Source organism: Copadichromis virginalis, linkage group LG14 (genome assembly GCF_057382275.1).
Source record: "Copadichromis virginalis isolate Kocher_CV1m ecotype Utaka linkage group LG14, C_Virginalis_male_GT1.1, whole genome shotgun sequence".
NCBI classification, from domain to species: domain Eukaryota; kingdom Metazoa; phylum Chordata; class Actinopteri; order Cichliformes; family Cichlidae; genus Copadichromis; species Copadichromis virginalis.
The window spans coordinates 38,209,046-38,230,114 of record NC_140631.1 but is presented as its reverse complement, the minus strand read 5'-3'; the positions used below and the strand labels follow the sequence as shown (position 1 = coordinate 38,230,114).

Below are 21,069 nucleotides of genomic sequence, written 5' to 3'. Positions count from 1 at the left end.
TCTATTATTGTGAAACTGGCCCCAGATCATATAATTTGAGGTTGACTGGCAGCTCTACATTCCTCTCATGCAACCGGCAATCTACACTTTAAGTCTAACTGCTAGTGGGAGTACACATTAAAGATATTAGCTTTGTCCACGCTCGCAAGACAGTCTTCCTCTTCCTCTCTAAGAGCTCAGGATCCCTGTATAAACCTGTCACATCTCACTCATCCATCAGGAGTGTGTGTCAAAAGCAGCAGGAAGTTGCATGAACTTAACCAGCATCACATCCTGTTCTGGAGACAGAGATGTCACAGCGATGACAGCAGACGTGTCACATGTTGAGCTGCAACACTCAGCGAGCATTTCCTGGCAGGCCCCAAAAGGAAGAAAGAGCTGAAAAAAAAAAAAACCCATGCCAGTGACCATAACAGACAAGCTGTCTGATGCAATGGAGCTTCAGCTCAACCAGCTGCTGGAGCTTCACTTCCCTCATAATGTGATCGGATTTGTTTGAAAAAGCAGGAAGCATTTTGTGTGGCTTACAAAAAGGAGCGAAAATCGAATTAGTCATCTTGCATCTGTTTATTTCTGAGAACGAAAGAGGAACTAGTACTTTAAAGCCAAAACTCCAAGATATTGCCGTTCATAACAGTACTGCACTAACAGATGACGATCTCAGGGACCATACACGTTGACATATGAGAGTGTGATAAATAAGAGTGTCAACCAAAGAGCTAAAATCAGCTAGAAAATGATGCAAACTGCAACATACATAGAGGGTGGTTAACCGTGGACTTGCAGAGACAGTCATTTACATCCTCTCCTAAACATTTTTGTCTCACGAGGCATAGATATCTGTGCGTGAAAGACTCAAGTCTTGGTGGCAAAGGCACGGTGAAGAGTGGAGAAGGAACAACACAACCATTTTATACGCAAATATAAAAACAACATGGCAAAGTTAGTAAAACTAAAGCCCGGAAGAATAAAAGTAAAGAAAGTCGAGGCAAATGTTGTCGTTTAGCTGATGTCCATTCAGTGTTGGTTGCCAGTTAGGGTTAAACACCCTCATCATGGATAAGACTACCCAGCTCCATTTTATAAAAAGCATATATTAAGTCTATATCAATATACAAAAGAAATCTCCTAATGGCTCATCTATTTCACAACACTCAAAGCTATGCTGTAAAGCTCAAGAGTTCTGTTCTAATTAACTTAATACTGACAGTATTTATGTAGCGTAATTATCAGTCCTTACTCAAACATTTCAGCGCTTATACTGTGTCACCACCATCGTGTTGTGTTCATCGCAGGAAATAATCTTTTGGAGTTGATATTTCTTCATGAATCATTTTGTAACACTTTCTGCTGTACTAGTAAACAGATGATAAAGAGTGGCAGGAAATGTGTGAGAGAAGAGTATGATGAATAGATGAAGGTCAAACTGGACTAAAATGTGTGTATTTTTGGAATAAATGAGAGCGGAAAGAAGAATTGACTTTATTTCAAAGGGAGTCTAAATAACCCACAACTATTTCACGCTGTGACTAATAAGCATTGCTTCCACATGTTGCCCCTTAAACAACATAAATGACTGATATTCAAACAGAACATCCCTAAAGCATTTTTTGTGTTTCAGATTATCCACGGATGACTAAAGCAAAGAAGCAGATAGACATTGGTTAGAACTCTTAAAGATGTCAAGAAGCAAGCTCCTTTAAGCAACTACTTTGGTGTTCCTCCACCTCCAAAGAAATGTCAGAAGGAGTCCGAACCGCAAAAGAAGCACGTATTCTCGGAAAAGTGGATGCAGGAGGTGAGCTGGCTTCAAACAAATGATGAACGCACAGAGATGTGGTGCAGAATGTGCCGTGAAAATCCCACTCTAGCGGACAAAAACACTGCCTTTTATATGTACGCAAACGCACGTTGCAACTTCTTATCTGGTGCGCATCTTTTATTTTGACAGCGAATGCGCACCTGCGGACCACTTATGTGCACCCTTGATTATAACACTTATTAAGGCTTAAAATCATCATTAAATTGACCTTAATTTGAAAAATCAAGACAATGTTAACTACCCTGTTAAGTGTCAGCTACTCTGGCTGTTATTAAACATCCCATTTAAAAAAAAAGTCATCTTGTGATGACCAAGTCTTCACTAAAAGCAGTAATTGTGCTGAAAAAAAATCAAACCAAATATGAATAAATTACTGTTTTCTGCACCACAATGCCCCTTTTGTTAAATCCATTACCCTCTTAGGCTGAAATACCTCGGAGAGGTTTTAAGAGAAGACATTTAAATATCATCCCCTACATGAAGCGGACAGCACAAATATTAAGAGGACAACTACCCAACACTGTGGGTTAAATGCAGCCTCCTTCCTCCAGTGTGACATCATCTGACCCCACAGTATGCAAAATGTAACTGGATTCCTCTGTCTGGACAAGGCAGGACTGCAAATGTACACACACGCTTTCTTTTTGCCTCTGGAAATGTGACACATTACTCAGCATATCATTCGCCATGGCTCTGTAATCATCAGTACAGGCTGAGTAAGGGTCAGATTTATTCTGTTTGGATCAACAGCAGCGGATTAAAGAGCTGAGTCACTCCTTGGCTAGACCTCAGCTCCTCTCTCTCTAAACCCTGCATCACTGTATAAATGTACATCAATAAATGCAAAGAAAAGGCACAATTCCCTTTGGGAAAAAATTTACTGTCCATTTCAGTCATGTCCTCACAGTGTCAGTCTCTCTGCTGCTTTTTGCAGTCATGTATGATCTCATTCATTTCTCTCATAGTTTGTGGTAGGACTGAGGGATTGAGCATGCACAGTAAGGGAGGTACAACGGTGAGATGAAAACAGCACATGGTTCATGACAGCCTACTGCAAATACATTGAAAACTTCCCAACATGTGTTAATTAATCTAAAAGTGTTTTCAGACAAGTCGGCATCTTCCACGCAAACGACAGCCGCAGCGATCTGCTAGTGATCACAGGAATCACAAGCAGGTTTATGGTACAGCAACCTCTTTGCAACCAATTTCACCTAGCAACAGCCAGCAACCACTCACCAACAGGTCAGAGAATGCACATTTTTCCATAGCAACCAGATGTTACCAGGTGGCAACAGAAGAAACTTTTGTATCATCTGTTTTTTTGTGTACTAAATAGAAAAGCTGGGGAGCCCCCCACCCTCACCAAAGGAATCACCCAAGTGGAAACACTGACTACTAAGATTAGTTTTAAGTATACGGCAGTATTCAGTATTACTCATGCAAAAACTGTGGACATGTAATAATGGAAGGTTCAGTACACAGGGTGAAAGTCAGAATAGAAGTCAAACCATAATAATAGTTTCCATTTGAAAGATTTTTGTAATAATGTTTTAATTTTTAATTCATTTTCTGAGCTAGCAGCTCATCAGGCTTTTTTTCAGTAATGTCAGAGATGAGTGCGATCGAGTGTTATCTCTGGTGGGAGTGATAATTGCTAAAACTAGGCAAATCGTATGAAATATTTACTTCCTTTCATACATAAAACTTATGATGCTGATCATTACTGGATTAGTCAAGACAACTTGTAATCTGTGAAACTAGCAGCCCGTCTTACTCACAGTTTGCGGCATACTTCCACATTCATACCAGTCTATGTCAAATAAGCATACACTTTTGAGTCAGGTCCTCTTAATCATTTGACAGTTGACCTCTTAATTTCTGTTCAGTACCTTCTACCCACTCCCTTTTCCATCATTCCCACAGCTCAGTCTTTGTTTCTGGCCTTTTTGTTACCTAATGTAAAATTACAAGACCTACACAACCTCTCACAATTATGTTTGTTCCTCATGCCCAAAGCAATTTGTCTAGAACACGAAACCATGCACACTGATCGGAGAGAAACATGACCTGCTTGGTAACATCTCTTAAATTAAATGTAATTGCTGGTTTGGCTTCACAGACAACAATTTTGCAGACCCTCTGACTAAGCGGGTGAAATAATGGATGTCAATGTTAGTAGTAGTGTTCTTTGAGATTATGGTCTGCTGCAGGAAGCTATTAACCACACTGCCAAGGGGAAGTCATACTATAGTTATTGACAACACTTGCAATGTACTTCTAGCTCTCTGTCTATAACCAGATGATAAATGCAAAAAAGTCATCTTAGCTCAAACAAAAACACACAGAGGAACAGGAAGTATTGTGACAAAGCTTGCATCACAGGCTCTGCGTTTATACTGACCACAATTTAAAAAAAAACAAACCAACTACTTTTGGTATGAACTAGAGATGTTGGACTGCTGAATATTTTACTTTAGTTACTAAAACATTATCACATGCACACACAAATCATGTGATTCCATCATAATCACATACAGCTTTTAATAACTTTAAAAAGTTGGTAAGCAGAGTTTCATCTGTAAACAAGACATCATAGCACACACAGAGTTTTTGGCCTTCCACCAAAAAAACCACCAGAAATGTGACAGATATATTTCTCACTTCTCTTAACTGAAGCACTAATTTAGGGCCAGAACTATCGGGAATAGCCTCAGACTCCTTGCCTTAAGTACATGAGGACTAACTGTTGTTAGTTGTGTAGAAACCACCAGAGTTTCATATTTTAGGTCTGATATTTGACCAGGCGTGGGAAAAAGATGCCAAAGAAGGCAGCTGAATGACACATCACACGAACCTTCACTCCCAAACATCCAGCTCGCTCTATGGCTCCTCTCGAACACCCAAATTGGGCATGAAATTATTTTTTTCAAGGGGCACACAAGTTTTGCAAATTTGATGAGACCTCCCAGCGAGCACTAAAACTGCAGTTATAGCTCATGGAGAGCGACCTGGTCTTTCTGGTTGAAAAACACTGGATGGCTGTTAACTAAAAGGGCTTTTGGTTAAACTGCAGCAGCTGAGGCCTGAGGAGAAACACTGAGGACAGTAAGTCGACACCTGACAGCCGAAGAGGCCCTCTACACAATGAACACAACAGCCTGACTGTGTGCTCTGACTATGAATATCTGAGTGTCTTTTCTTCTTGTCTCCTGGTTCAGATTTTGTAATTGTGCAAATCTGCTTGTCTCGTTTTGTGAGCGTTTGGCAGTTAGCATAGGCTCCGTGAAAAGTGTCATTCTGCACATGGTAGCCTGATCTCCAGAAAACGCCACCTGTTCAGCGTTTGTTGCCTAACCACTTAACTAGAATTACATAATTGCTGGAGAGAAAACAATCTGTGTTGACAAAATGCCAAGACAGTTAATTTTGGATTTGGTGCCAGCAAAGTTTAATCACTGTGTTTATTATTTTTGGCTTAGGCTCTTTAACCTGCATCTAACACAGCGTCCCTTCTTTGGAATGATCATAAAGCTAATCCCAATTATTATCTCCCCATTTCAGCGTTAATTTAAGACCTTTTCAATGATGATCTTCAATGCATTTTTTTAAATAACTACATTTCTATCAGACTATAGGTAGCTTTTGTTGATTTTACATTTCTAACAGTAGCTATGGGCACAAATGAAACCCCAAAAAATCTTCAGAAATTGCTCAAATGAAACCAACAGGAACCTTACGGCCCATTGAATGGCACACTGGGTGTTTGAAAAGTAATTTAGAAAATGCAATTCAAAAACAACAGATAAATACTATTGACATTAGCCTCTAAGCCGGTAATGTGAGCAGGGAATGCAAATCCTTAAATTTTCCTTAAAAATCTGCCACTGAGAGGCTCTTGAGCAAGCCATTTTCAGGAAGGTCCAGTAAGCTCTTAAGCTCTTTTCCTGATGCTGCCCTGCTTTACACTCATGCTTCTGCAGTTTCACTGTTTACTACTGTACGCTGTAAAATATAACCAGGGAAACTGGGGGCTCTGTGACCCGCTCATGGGCAACATTGCTGTAGCTGTTAAGGCTAAACAGAGGGTAACTCAATCACGTCTCCAGGGATCTGAGCTGGAAACTTCCCTCCAAGTGTTCTGCTTCTCTGACCTTTTGGGTCCGCTGTTGCAGCTGTAATCCAAAACGCCTTTAAGTTGGATTCAGTTGGCAAGGTTACAAAAAAGTAAACATCAGCAAGGCACTGCGATCAGTACAGAGTTTCAATGCACCTTGTGCTATAATCACAAGCTTTCATCTGCAGATTTGTATTTCTGGGCATGAATTTTCATGTGTACTAATGATGTCTTCCACTTTTAAAGGGCAGAAAGGTCCACATGCGGAGGCTTCGTGGGGTTTTGCTGCTCACACAAGAAACCTCAGTCAAAGTGCTACAAGAATAACAAATCTTTCCATTTCATTTGTTTTTCATTTATTTTTAAAGTGTCATTAATTTCAAATATGTTACTGTTGGAAGCGGCTCAGACAATAAAAACAACTATGTCAGGGTCAGGCTATTAAAGACGACTCGTTTTGGTTGGGAATTAACTTGATTAGGTTTAGAAAAAGATTGTGGTTTGGTAAAAACAAAAAGTTTTTCGTGACTTTTAAAGGTCAGTTAGCCTCAGTGACACGTCTTGGCTGAAGAATCTAGGCAACATATGTGCTACGTGCACAAAATATACCTCCTATTGAAAAATTTCAGTTTCAGAGTTGTGCTGTCACAAAACAACATGACAGTTTATATCTATAAGCACAAACAAATAGTTCTCATGACTATTTCACATTTTTCTATAAAACTGGGCAAGCAATTTAACAGCAGCCCGCTTAATTTCATACCCATCATGCATGGTTCGGCTGGCCTCGGCGGACCAGATGATTTAAAGCCTAAGGCTGTTTATGACTGTATCTGGAGTGTTTCTAGGTGAAATGAATGCCAACGTGGGCATCAAAGGAGGGTGCCAGTTTTTGGGTAACATGTCTGGACAGCAAGTACTTGAATCTTTTTGCTTGTCCAGGGAAACACAAAAGCCTCGCCGTGCCCTGCAGTCGTGCACTGAAAGACATGTTGGCCTTTTTGTAAGAAAACACAGCTGTGCATGTGCACACAAGCACTCACCCACACCCTCTATACGACTTCCTTCTCTCTCACACACATTAAAACCTTATGACTAGCCCCAAGCAAAAAAGTGTGCCCATTCCCACAGTTCAGCATTAAGAAGAGCAATGCAACCTGTTTATTGTTTATTAAAACCTGTTTATTACACCTGTAATTAACTTTCGCTGTTGAGACTTTAAAATATTCTAAACTCAAGAGATAATCCCACGAAACCTTTTCTTCTAAAAACACAAATACACAGCAAAACAAAGTTAAAGAGGAGAAAAGATCCTGTGATTAAATAAAAAATTTAAGATTCTATGAAAATTCTCACAGGCCGTTTGCAGATGCAGGTTTAGCAGGTTGGGTTAAGTCACCCGCATGTGGAAACAAGGAAACTACAGAGGGAGATGAACACTGACACAGATGCAACTTCAAAACAGATCACGTTGATTTATTGGAACGTTTTAATAACACCTCATATAAGTTTAACAAAAATATTAGTTAAAATATTAATTTTCAATTTAAAGCTTTGTCATTTCCTTATTTCATTTAAATACAAGCCTATAGCAAGAAGGATTTGAATCCTGGCAGCTTGCTCCTGCATGTTCTGGCTTCTTTGTACTGGTCAAATACATGCATGATTGCCTGACTGGGGAAAAGTGCTATATCAGTGCGTTTTTGCTTCACGTCGTTTTATTTTTGTACCCTTAGATTAAAGATGTAAAACTGTCACAATAAGCTCAAGACTGAGCTCAGTAAGTTACAAAGAGATGTAAAATATTAACAACGTCCTTGAAAACAATTCAATTATCCATAGCACACAAAATAAGAGTGGAAGTAAAAAGCAAAATGTAATTTATTCATTCGTCCTGAAAGGTGACCCTAGAAATTATTTGCTATTCATGTCGCCTACTGCAAACTGTTGACGTGCCTTCTGTCAGTTATTCTTTACTAAAATGTTCACAGCCTACAGAGAAGCATAATCCTGCCCTTATGGATATTCTGGTTTGGTTTGTTCAGGTTTGAAGTATTGTACAACTAGCAATTTTCTGATTAAAAAAAAGCACAAGACAATAAAATACAGAAGAGTAATTATAAGGACTTACAGCAGTTAAAGAGTACAAAAAGCAGCAGGGACTTTTTTAACTTTGGGGTATAAAGGTGAAAAGGATGGAGGACATGTCAGGTATTAGTTCTGGTTTCGGTGACTTTTGCGACAGAGTCAGAAATATACACGGGGAGGTTAAAGGAAATGACAGGACTGAACAAGAGAAGAGAGCAAAGCAGAGAACAGAGAGTAAGAACATGTAAATTGCAGAGTGTGGCGTGAAAGTGCAGACTGTCATGTCATGTGTGATGTGACTGAATGATAAGCCAATGTGGTGTTGATGATCTCAGAAGACGAAGCCACAGCATGATAATATCATGCGCTGCGCATTTGTGATGGTCTCGGAGCCTTTTGCATGTGAGACTTTCCTGTCTTACATGCAGAACACACAAATACATGCACCAACATGTTCAACCACATGTGTGCTGCATTCAAAACTTCCATTTACTTTTATTTGTCTTTCTACCACCATCTGTAACTACCCTGTAATGAAATCTGGCATTCAACGTGAAGATCCGAAGCACAAACAACATTTCTAATTAATCAGTGTTGGAAACTGTTCTTGGGTGGGTTTAGAGTTCTGCATCAAAGCCCAGCAGCCCCTACACCTACTGAGCAACATCACTGCTTGCGTTTATACTTGTGCGCTGGTGCAATCACAAGTGAAATAGGGCTAATCCTGTTGGACTTGGAGGTAATAAATATTGAACAACAGTTTTACTACAACACAGGAAGGAGAAAGACTTCAGAGGTGATGGAGCTAAACTATCAGAGCGATGAAAATGGGAAAATGGCATATGTCTATATTGGAAGAACGCTAGCTTGTGCATTAGCTTTGTGAGAGACACTTACTGCCAATTACCTTGTGTTGAACTGTGATTATGTTTGTGCTAATCAACATATTGTGTTTGCACTGCATATTAACACCAAGCGGATCTAGTTGTAGGCAGCTGTTTTTGATTTGTGTCGACATGTAGTTACTTTGCTAGGAAGGTGCACCAAGCACAATAATCGAGCATCATTCAGCAGATTTGAATGATGATTCTAGGGCTGTGCAAACTGATAACGTTTAATTTCAATTACAATTTTGGCTTGTTGTCAAATATGTTCTTATTGTTTTCTTGTAGAGCGACCGTTTTATTTCCAAGGAAACTCCTGCCAAGCTGCAGCACGTTAGGTTCAGTTAACATTTTCTTTCTAATGAAATTGTAATGAAAGAACAAAGAAATCCACTTTTGAAATTTCCATAACTCTTCTATTCTTCCAGAGTCTGTAAGTAATCCTGTCAATTATGATTTCAGTATTGATCAAAATAATTGTGACTGGGATTTTTTCTATAATCGAGCAAACCCGGGTGACTGCGAAGATGCAGTGAAGCCTGAAATATAAGTTATTGATGTCTGACCATTCATTTAGATAAAGGCCTTAAAACAGCTGCCAGGATGCACTGTCGAGATGTCTGCCAAGTGGCTAAACTTGCTTCCGGACGGACGTCGCTATAAATCAAAATGGGATAAGGTCTGTAAGTTGAAGGCACAAAGTCGGCGAGTGAACGTGTGTGTGTGTGTGTGTGTGTGTGTGTGTGTGTGTGTGTGTGTGTGTGTGTGTTAAAATGGACAGGAGAGGGTGAGGAATAATGGGAAGGTGGGGGTGGGGTGTGCAGGACCCCATGTTGTAGCCATGGTGAGGTTACTAAGACAAAAGGCTTGTGTTTGAGCAAGGACAGCAATCATTCTGGTTTATTCCCTGCAATGCTGAGTTCTCACCAGCTTTAATGCTACATATGCATTTCTACAAGGATCATTTTTGACAAGAGTAGACTGCATCAAGCATTTAACAGGCTCTATTATTAGTTTACTGCTCTGCTTCAGGAGAAATCGTTTTATGACTCTTGCAGTTATTAAAAAACAGGGGAAAGAATCCACCAGTGGCTCTCGCTTTTATTTGGTATCTCACAGTGTGGACAAAACAGATTCTCCTCAATGTGAAGACTGAGCTTCTTTAGTCTTAATCTTTATTGTAACACAAGCCTCGATCTAACTTTAATGTTTTTGAATTTTTATTATTTGGATGTGGTGTAAATGTCCAAACCAGCTACAACAGGTTTGCATAAAAGTCAAAGAAGATTCTGCCACCTCTAAAAGAACCTCAGCGTTCCAGCAAGCGGTATAAACAATAAACACCTAACTGCTACAATCCAGAATGAGTTGTGCAATAAATTATCGTAACCAGAGTGACCTAATGAATGAATGAATGAATGAAAGCTTTATTTGTCACAAGCAGTCGATCCCTTACAGCAGCGGTCCCCAACCCCCGGGCCTCGGACCGGTACCGGTCCGTGAGTCGTTTGGTACCGGGCCGCGAGAGTTGAGGCTCAGATGTGAAATGTATGGTTTTCAGGGTTTTTAAATCGGTTTTCAGCGTTATTTTGTTATCGTTTTATCGTTAACTCTGTTTTTTCACGTGTGTTATGATTAAATCTTCTTTTTTTGGTACCGGTACTAGTTTTATTTTGTTGTATTTATCCGCGACACCTTAAAGGCCGGTCGGTGAAAATATTGTCGGGCATAAACCGGTCCGTGGCGCCAAAAACGGTTGGGGACCGCTGCCTTACAGTGTCTGAAATGCTTCTGTTCAGAGAATGGTTTATCATTTTTAATCTTCTTCTAATTTTTAAACATTAGCAAGGAAGTATTTCTAGACACGTCTCGACACAAAAGTACTTTAAGATGGCAAGAACAGAGGAAGTGACATTTAAAAGCAACACTCCCTTGGTTCTACATTGCTACATCAGTGTTTCCCACTGACTGTACTTAGATAATTTAATATGCTATAAAATGATATATAAACTGGGGCAATAAATGATGGAGCACTAGTCAGCTGCTTCTCCAGTTAGTTTCTTATCCAGTCTATGGACTCAAAGTCCATGGTCCTGGACTGCTGCTTGCAATCGTGGTACTCTGTGAACTTAGTGTAGTGTACTATCTTTCTATATGGTGCAGGTTCCAGATTACTGTCGGCAGCTGCAATCCTAGACAATGGACTTCAAATCTGTCTGAGCAATGGATCGCACAGTAAAGACAGCTCAGAGCAACGACATCCTTACAAGCCACCCAGCAGGGAAAGACTAGACTGGAGACACTAGCAAGTTCAATTTAGCATCCTCTTTTAAAATAAGAGCAAGAGGACTGCATAATTATGAATCAATAACAGTGTTGTCTTGGATGGATTAAAAAAAATGCTACTAAAAATTAGGGCTACAACGATTCATCAACATACTCGATGACGCGGAAGCAGAATTTTATTGCCGATGCGTCATATACTATACCACATAAATGTGTTTTTGTAACTGTAATATACTGCAGGAAGCTATGGTGGCCATTATCGCCCTTATCGTCTGCCAAGAATGCGCTCAATACCAACGAAGAAGAAGATCTTGATGCATGCTCAATGATCCAGGTAAGGAAATCCCAAACAGTTAATTCTGTTCATCAGGACAGACAGTGCAAAGCAGAGACAGCACTACTGCAGTGCACAAGCATTTAAAAACGCCGCTGTTGTGCCAAAAAATGATCATCTGCTTAAAACTGATTTTCAATGTTTTTATGTGTCATGTCTTTACTTATATTGGTAAATAGGACTTTGGTGAACATGATTTACAAAGTGATTATATATAAAATGTAAAAATTACCTGTTTTCCAAGTATCTTATGACTTTATGTGTTATTGTACCTACATTCAAACCAATCCGGTTCTTTTTGGCCACATAAGACATCTTTTTAAACCTATTATTATATTTGTTGCAATTTCTGCGATCCTCTTGGTCAGATTACTCTTAAAAATATTTTTTTTAACGTCAATGAGACATTTTAACTGGATAAATAAAGGATATAAACGTCACTTTTGGGCTTCCACCTTTTGATAGGAATGCTGTTTGTGGCTCAAGATGACTTGATAGGTCATTTGACATTTGTTTCACAAATTATAGGCCAAAACGTTATTTAGAGCAGTTTAAATACGGGCAGTTAATATTTGGCAAATACTAGAAATCAGTTTTTGGCAGAAAAATCTCTTTTTGGCAGCTAATGAGTGAAATGCGATTGTAAACCAATAAACAGAGATAGCTACACTGTCTCCTAGTTTGTTTGTTTAGTTTTTACACACATTAATACTATAGCAAACCTTTTCCACCTAACATTAAGTAGCTAATCTGTGGGGAGAGAGAGAGAACAGGGTGATATTCACAGGTGGGTAGACTTGGGGAGGTGAGGCACTGGAGCCTAGAACAGGTTTGCCCACAGGAAGAGGAGATAAGAGTTATTGAAATAATTGTTGACTAATCGAAGAAAAATTGGCAGATTAGCCGACTACCAAAATGATCTTTGGCTGCAGTCCTGCTAATAATGCACTTGTTGTCAATTCATAGAGGCACTGCATCTAAGTAAAGTCTAATTCGCCCATTGAATGCTCGAAGATTTGTACACCTTCACAGGAATGCTGTTTGTGAGCCTAACTTCAGGTCTTAAACTGCCTAGATTCCAGTATATCATTCTCCACCAACTTCAGCATCATATATTTCAGCTCCTTTCACTGGAATGAGTCTGATCCTCTGATATATCCTGAGTCAGTTAGGCTAAAGTTTGTCTATTATGTCTGAGTGTCCTGAGGATGGATGCTGTTAACGTTAACTTCCTTGGGATGTCAGTTGCTGTTTCACTAAGCAGGTTTCTCATCAGTAGCTACTGATACAGGTCTGCAACCCTTCAAGTTTACAAGCTGTCGTTTGTTAGCTACACTTCTAAAGGTCTTGCATTCTTATTGTTGTAGTGCAGCAGTCCAAATCTTCCACACGTTTGCAATAATTATTTATTACCAATACCTACAATCCCTCTGTGAAATGTGGGAAACATTGTGTATGCTTTATCATTCCTTGTCGTGTTCATGACCACAAATAAATGTTACTAAGGGCCACCACCGGCCTCGGGTCTGCACTTTGAGAACCCTGGATGCAGGAAAATTCAGTGAGAGACACTACTGGTATTGGAAATATTTGCACCTATCTAAACAAAAGATATCCAGGGCCTGAGGCAGTGACAGCATACACTTTAAATAACCTTAAAAAGCAGGAAAGGAAGTATTCAGTGTTTTGTTAGCTGCACTAAGAGGAAGTGGTCTTTGTTAGACCTTCACATCCAAAAAGAGAAGCTGCTTTGAGCTGGGTGCCCTTGAGACAGAGGTGGGGATATTCTGCACAGCTGCTCAACTGATGTCATAGGACATTAGAGAGGTTCACAGTAATTACAAGAATATTTACAAACACTAAAAATTGAATCAAGAACAACTCAAACACAGTCTGCCAAAATCCCACGCTGCCACAGACACAGAAGGCTATCAGCAGGATGGACCAGGCTAGCCTGACACAGCAGATTTTGCAATATTGAGCTGCCCACTGAGCTTTCTGTCGCGGTTTTATTAAAGTGGAAACTGGGCGGGCCAGACAGGGTGGAGGTGATGGAGTGGAGGTGAGGGTTGGCTGGGTGGTCTTGCATCAGATGCATTAATTATTGATCAGCTGAGAGCTGAGGGGGGGTAAACATGCGCAATGAAAACACCGGTGGAGGTGAAAGTCTAATCTTCATATCTCCATCCTGGACAGCATGTGTGTCCAACTGCACCCTGTCCCAAATGAGCTAGGGGAGATTAGCGCGTCTACGTCGCCTTGCTTGATTGCAGCTGCTCTTTGCACATGGCAGACTAATCTCTGGGCCCGCGGGCTGACGGGGGTTATTATGATCAGCTCCTTGAAAAGCATAATAAAAACCTAAGTGCAACCTCTCACAGACAGACGCCTATGGTTTTTAATTATCTACTTACATGGTCCGGGTTCCGCTCGTTCCCAGGCAGTGCTGTGCGTAAAGACATTTTTTGTCCCTGAGTGAGCTTCGCCGTCCAGGAGAGAAAAAAAAGTCTGGGTTGTGTTCACACCGGGTGAAAAAAGAAAGAAAGAAAGAAATGCCACCCCAGACTAGCCTGGCTGTATGTAGATAGAGGGGGAAAGGCTTCACTTCTCATAAAATCCTCATTGTCACAGTCCGTGAAGGCAGCACAGATCACCAAGACAGTGATCCAGCTTAAACTGATGCTTTAAAAAAACTGAACCGGTTGGCTACATCCACTTCATGTCTTTATGGTGTGTCTGCCTCATCTGAAGAAGGAAAACCAACACTGAACCCCCCACTTAGCGCTTCGCTTTCCCCCAAATCCCCTCCCAGACGCTATCCTCTCATCTCTGTTGACACGCTGCTGGATAGTTAACAAAACAGCCCCTGTGGTCACCGGTTTACCTCCACCTGCATCGTCTTCTGCTGAGAAAGGAGGAAAGCGCGCACAGCCGGTGGAAAACACAGCAACCGATAGGGGCTGATAAGAGGAAACAGAGGCGAGGACTCAGTGTCCCTCTGGCCACCACGGTCTGAATTCAGAAGAAAAAAAGCAGGGGACTTTGTGTGTTCCTGTTAGCTTGCTGAATAATTCTGGGGACAGTCCACGAAGACGCAGTCAGTTTAAAAGGAAGCAGGAACCGGCTGAGGCAGCACTTCTGGACGCCGGGAGACATTCAGGGCCCGGTTAAATAAATCAATGTATTGAAGAGAGCAGGCGGACGTGCAGCCTCCCAGTGTGTGAGTCCTATGGTTGGTTCTTCCTCTCTGTCCAGTCCGCCCTTGGCTCCTCTCCTCTTTGATTTGGTTAAAAGTGCTGCAGCGGTAATTGAAGAAGTCGCCGGCGTGTGAGGGCGAAGATACGTCTCCGCCGGGTCACGAACACACCATCTGTTTTCTAAGAAAGACGAGAGAAGAGCGGACCTCTCCCCCAGTTCGCCTCCCGAAAAACAGTGACAAGAGAAAGAGTGGGGAACGTCAACGGTAGGCAGGGCTGCTGCCTTCCACGCACGCGCACACAGACACGCGCTATTCTCTCATCTGTCGAGCTGCCTTCAAGACCCCGCAAAAAAATCTGTCTTCCGGCAATCTATCAGAGCTCGGAAAATAAAGATACCCATGGTAAACTTTCCAGGATGAAGAAAAGCTATCAGCAGGATTTAAGAAAACAGCCGCTATGACTTTATGTCCCATACAGCTATATATTGTGTTAATAAAGGTTGATTAGAAAAGGCCTGAAAAGTGTCTTTTATCTGCATTCCTTGTAATGACCAGCAGGAGACAACCCTTACCTCAGTGAACTCTTTCCTGGTGCGTTTATGGGCTCCGTCGCTATTTTCATCTCATATTGCATAGAAAATTAAAAGGTTTGGCCATTCTGTGTTTCACATAGGCCCACGACTAACGACTCACTGATAGTGGAGTTTTACAATCAGGTTCACCACTCACATATCACATCCAGTTTCAAAACACTAAGATGGCAGTGGTGAAAATGCTTAGCTCTGGGCTTTATAAACCAGTGGGTGACTTCATAATGCGTAGATACATCCTTTATAGCGTCTTACAAAATGAAAAATAAATAAATAAAAGTTCCACCATTTAAGTTTGAAACAGAGCCACGCAAAACGTACGAGAAACTCTTAAAAGTAACTCGTGAGCTAAGAAATGACATCTTTAAGTATATATAATCTAAACCTTCAAAACAAAAGAGAAGTCAGAAAGAAATGTAAAAGTTATTTAAATTCTTTAAAGCAATATGATATGATAATAACTAATAAGTGTGAGGTGGGAAATTAAGCAGGTTTCTGGCTGAAAACCTCTCTTTGTTATGGAAGCAGCAGGCAAGACATGCGGTGTTTTAAATGAAACAAGTAAATTTTTAAAATCAATTCTAAAAAGAAAAAAAAAAGAAAAAAAAAGAAAGGGCAGCCATTGAAGAATAATTAAAACTGCTGATAACTGTGGAAGAGTCATTATCGGTACTTCTGCTCATTTATACTAGAACACGGTGCAGCGATTCAATCAGGCAAGTCATTATGAAAAAAGGCAGGGCTAAAAACTGAAAGTCAAAAGCACACCTGTGAAACACCGCCCCCTGGTGGTGGAAGATCGGGTTAAATTGTATAGATAGTATTTACAAAAAGTACCTTTAAAAATAACATTTATTAGATAACAAGTATATTTAAAGTAAGTTTTAACAAATTACACACAACATACAAAGGGCTGTTTTATGTGCATGGCCCACAGACACACTAACTAATGACTATAAATCAATAGTGAGTGAATTTGTTGCATTTCCAAGCCTTTCAATGTGAGGCACAGAAATGTGTGTTTGTTTGGCACAAGTGAGAGGACACTGGTGGATTTGTTGTTTTCTTGAATATCTAAATCTGCAGCCAGCCTCTGTGAGGCAGAGGGAAACACTTGAGAAAGGACTGTGAAAAATAAATAGGGATAAGGCAAAGTTTAATCCCTCTAGCCTGTAGTTTTCCAAAAGCCAGAGCTTCGCAGAAACTGGACCCTAAATTTTGGGGACCATGTCGAGGATACGGCTCCTAAAAAGTCATTGAACCACATTATGGTGACTGACCTCTGATAAATTGAGGTCACCATCCTATACACTAGTCCTGACCTATTATGCCCCTTTCTGGCTGTAAATGAGAGATCGAATAATACACCAGCCTTATTTCTGTGGTTGCTTGAAATTTGAAGACACTGATCATGCAGGCTGAAATATTTACCCAGATAAGTTAAGCTCTGTGTTTCATGTGCATGCAAAGCTAAAACAAAACACCACGTTTCCAACAGCATCAGAACACAACACCCTTCCCCCCCAGTGTGCACGAAGGCACAATTACTCCATTCATACAGACATGCTTGTGTGTGTGTGTGAGTGTGTGTGTGAGACAGAGAGAGCAGGCTAATATTACCAGAAATCTGTTTCTGCTTTTGCTGAAAATCACAAAGGAAGTAACATTTGTTGATAATTTAAAGTATGAATTAAACAGCAGGTCTGCTCATTGTTAAAAACAAGTAAAAAATAACAATCGAAAGGAACAGCTGCTGCACGTCTCCTGTTATATCTTTGCTGTTATTGATTAACAGACAAGAACTATTAGCAAATAAAACTGTTTCATACTAAACCTGAAAACATGCCCCCTTTAAGAGCTCATTGACAGATAATCAAAACCCCAGGAAATCAAATATTATCACTTTCTATGTTATCCTCTACATAATCAAGCTGCAGTGCACTACAGCATTATATTGATTCATTACTGGTTTTGAGGGCATTTTCTACCCCACAGTGGAGGCTTTGAATTGTACTGCAGACCTTTTATTGTCATCCCTATGATGTAAAAATGTCATATATGCACAAATAGTAGACAAAACTTTGAATGGGAGATCTGAGGAGTTTTTATGCTTAGAGCCAGAGGTAAGCACGCCAGGATGCCTCCAGTATAAACCAAAGCATCTAAACCTCTTGGCTCACACAGTCTTTAGAGGACATGACATGGTCATCGCCCAGCTCACTTCTGATCACACGTAGAGAGAGAAGCCCATCTTATGCTTCTCTACACTGAACCCCAATGATCACCAGTACACCGTTTTGTTTTGTTTTCAATTTAAATTCACATGTTTTATCTCGTATCATGCTGATTCAATCAAAGCGTCTTTACCTCCACTGTGAATCGTCTCTACCGCCGCAGTTATAATGAGGAAAGATTTGCAAAGAGAGGCATCTGCAGCAGAATTCAAACCCGACACTTTTATGGAAGCTTGCAAATTAAATATGAAAACAGATATATGCACCAAACAATATAATTCAGGATTTAATGAGCTCATCTGCCCAGGAGGGGGATGTGTGCAGTTTAAAGCCGGTTACTGCTGTTTGTTTTTGCTAAGCAGATTTATTGCTGCAGTGTGTTCACAGAAAGAGCCCAAACACCTTTTTTTCTAAAGCTAATGCAGACTAAGTCCTGCAGCAAAGCCTGCATTCATGAAGGTTGTAAAGTTCAGTTTTTGGTAAAGCCGTTTAAAGGAGTACTCTTTTCTCTCCTTTAACACTTTAATCTTTACTATGACCTTTGTGTTGTAGAGGGTGTGGATGGGATTGGACAGAGTATTATTTTTCTATTTTGATTTTATTTTTTTGCTGATGTTTGTACACTTTAATCAGGAGTTTTCTGAATAGTCTAATAGCAGCGCTGACTAAAGCTTGTAGTGTAATTTGTCATTCCTTTGAACACTCCATTAAACTACATTAGTTATTACTCTAATTTAAGACAGTTAAGACTATCTCTATCTCCCAAGGTGTCACGTGTTTACATTTTGAATTAGAAGCACAAACCTTACCTGGACTGATCTGGACCTGTTGGAGCGAACCCAGGGCCTCATCCTTCCTCAGCACTGCTCCTTCCTGGTTGAGACTGAGCGCTTCAGTGACCTGAGCCCCTGCAGACTGAGGGCCTGATACTGTAAGGGAAAGGTGAGCAGCACACAGGCACATTCACTGGCATCCCTCGGAGAACAGAGGCAGAGCTGCTGCTGCAACTGCACGCGAATCGATGCTGGAAAGAACAACCAGAGCAGCAGTCCGTATTTCCATGGAGAGCCTGTACTCAACGCAATGTCACAGAGTATACCGGCAGCATTAGTGTTACTGCTCGGTCAGCTGTGCATAAACCTATTAGAGCAAAAAAAAAAAAGACAAAAACAAAAGTGAATGTGGAATTGTCGATATATCTAATGGGCTACGGAAAAGGTGGCGGTGGTGGTGTGTGAATGTGTTTCTGTGTGGCGTGATGGGCTTGTTTGTGTGTGTGGATAACAGCTAGTGATTTGTGCTGCTCTGAGCGCGTCAGCAGGGATCAATGCAGGCGGGGACTCATGCTCGCCCCGAGGGCATCAGAACTATCACAACATCACTCATAACCCAATTGTTTCTCAGTCTTTAACCTACTTCTTATCTTAATCCATAAACCAGTAGATAACCCCCAAGATTTGGAGTCTAGGGTCTAAAGCAAGAAAAAAGACAGAAGGACAAGATAGAAGCACAGTTCTGCAGTCATACAGGCTTCTTTTTGATCCCAAAGGTTAAAGGTGAAATTTCTCATGTTTATATCATCATGGTACGATATCCTTTGAGGAGCACTTTGCAGGAATTCCTTCTGCAGGTGAAGATTTATGTGCTTCTTCTTTTTCTTCTTTCGGCTGCTTCCTTTAGGGCAGGGGTGGGCAACTCCAGGCCTCGAGGGTCTGGTGTCCCTGCAGGTTTTAGGAATTTTTGAACCAACACAGCTGATTTAAATGGCTAAATTAGCTCCTCAACATGTCCTGAAGTTCTCCAGAGGCCCGATAACGAACTAATGTGATTCAGGTGTGTTGACCCAAGGTGAGATCTAAAACCTGCAGGACACCGGCCCTCGAGGCCTGGAATTGCCCACCCCTGCTTTAGGGGTTGTCACAGTGGATTATCTATGAACCTCCTCTGAGGTCTTCCTCTTTTCCTCCTGCGATGCAGCTCCATCTTCAACATCCTTTTGTCCCATAAATCTCCAACCTTCCTCTGCACATGTCAAAACCATTTCAGCCTCACCTCTCTAACCTTGTCTCCAGCCTCTCAGCCTGAGCTGTCCCTCTGATGTACTCATTTCTAATCCCGTCCTGTTCACTCCCAATAAAACATTAGCATTTTCATCTGCAGCTCGACCTCCTGTGTTTTTGTCTCCAAATCACACATCATAGCAGGTCTCATTACCATCATCTCCTTCACTCTTGCTGCTATCCTTCTGTCACAAATCACCCCTGACACTCGTCTCCACCCACTTGATCACCTGTCTTGTGCATTGCTCATTGCTTTGTTGGTTGACTCCAGGTATTTAAACTCCTTTAACTTTCTACACTATCTGTGCTCCTTGCATCTCCAACTTCTTCTCAGTCACACATGTATTCTGTCCTGCTTCTACAGACTTTCATTTCTCCTCCCTTCAGAGCATACCTCCACCTCCCCAAACTCTCTTCCACCTGCTCCCTACTCTCACTAAAATGTGATCTGCAAACATCATAGTCAGGACTTTTCTAAGATTAAAAATCAATCAATCAATCAATCAAGTCCAAATTATCTCTTTGAACTTTAAGGCAAAACAGTGTGGAGTTCTTTCTGCAAACCTAAGACTCATTTATACTAAGTACAAACATACACTTTTAAATTAGTGAAAACTGTTTCACTAAATTTGATTATTGTTTTAAAAGAACCCCTAAAATCCACATTGTAACATATAAAATGTATATCATGTAATAACATGTATTATATAAGGTGTATATTATAATATAAATATTTGTTCCTGAGGTGTATTGACAGACTGTACAAAAAGAGAATATTAACAAATGATCAAAAATCAATATTTTAAAAACTGTGAAACTGGGAGGTGTGATTTCTCCCATGTGTGATATGAAAAATATTCAGCCTTCTTTAAATCAGCGTATAAACATTACTGAATAAAATATTTTCCTAAACCTGAAGGCGTTCAAAAAAAAGAAGAAGAACCCAAACATGAGAAGCAAAACAGACTGACTCTCCTTATCTCCTCTTTGGTAGGAAGCCAGCTGTAACAAGTTGTTTCTCTGCCAATCCCCCACACTTCCTCCCACGATACCCTGGACTGTAATCTGGAAGGGATTACAGCCAGTCTGACCTACTGTACAGCCCTGTGGCTGCTCAGGCAGTCGGTGCAGCACGGAGCTCATAGCCAGCTGCTAAATGTGCACACTGACGTCATTTACATGGATTTAAAAGGAGGTACCAATGAAACAATGAAAAGCAGCCACCAGGGAACAACACTGGTCTTTCTCAGTAAATTCACAGAAAGAGCAGTTTTTAACAAGCAGTCACGACAGGCTGAATGTTCTTGTCTGTGAAAAACCCCAAACAAACCCTGATGATGTAGCTAATGAAGCCCGCTTTCTGCTTCCCAGAGGGTTAAACAGTTCAAATGTGTTGTGTAGTCTTTGTTTGCAATTAAACCTAAAAGCTAGAGATGAAATGCTGGAAACGTAAGG

The 21,069-nt window shown here is 40.7% G+C and overlaps 1 protein-coding gene across 2 annotated transcripts in view; it reads right to left on the bottom strand.

Moving 5' to 3' along the window:
• The window catches only part of mark4b (MAP/microtubule affinity-regulating kinase 4b), a 56,841-nt gene extending 41,815 nt beyond the window's left edge, over positions 1-15,026 (bottom strand). Inside the window, exon 1 of one of the 2 annotated variants that reach the window (XM_085430815.1) lies at positions 13,946-15,026. In XM_085430815.1, coding sequence (XP_085286941.1) covers positions 13,946-13,993 — 48 coding nt within the window. In that variant the 5' untranslated portion in view covers positions 13,994-15,026. The remainder of the gene's footprint in view (positions 1-13,945) is intronic. The other variant, XM_085430814.1, reaches the window with a different exon arrangement.
• Positions 15,027-21,069: the final 6,043 nt, after the last annotated feature.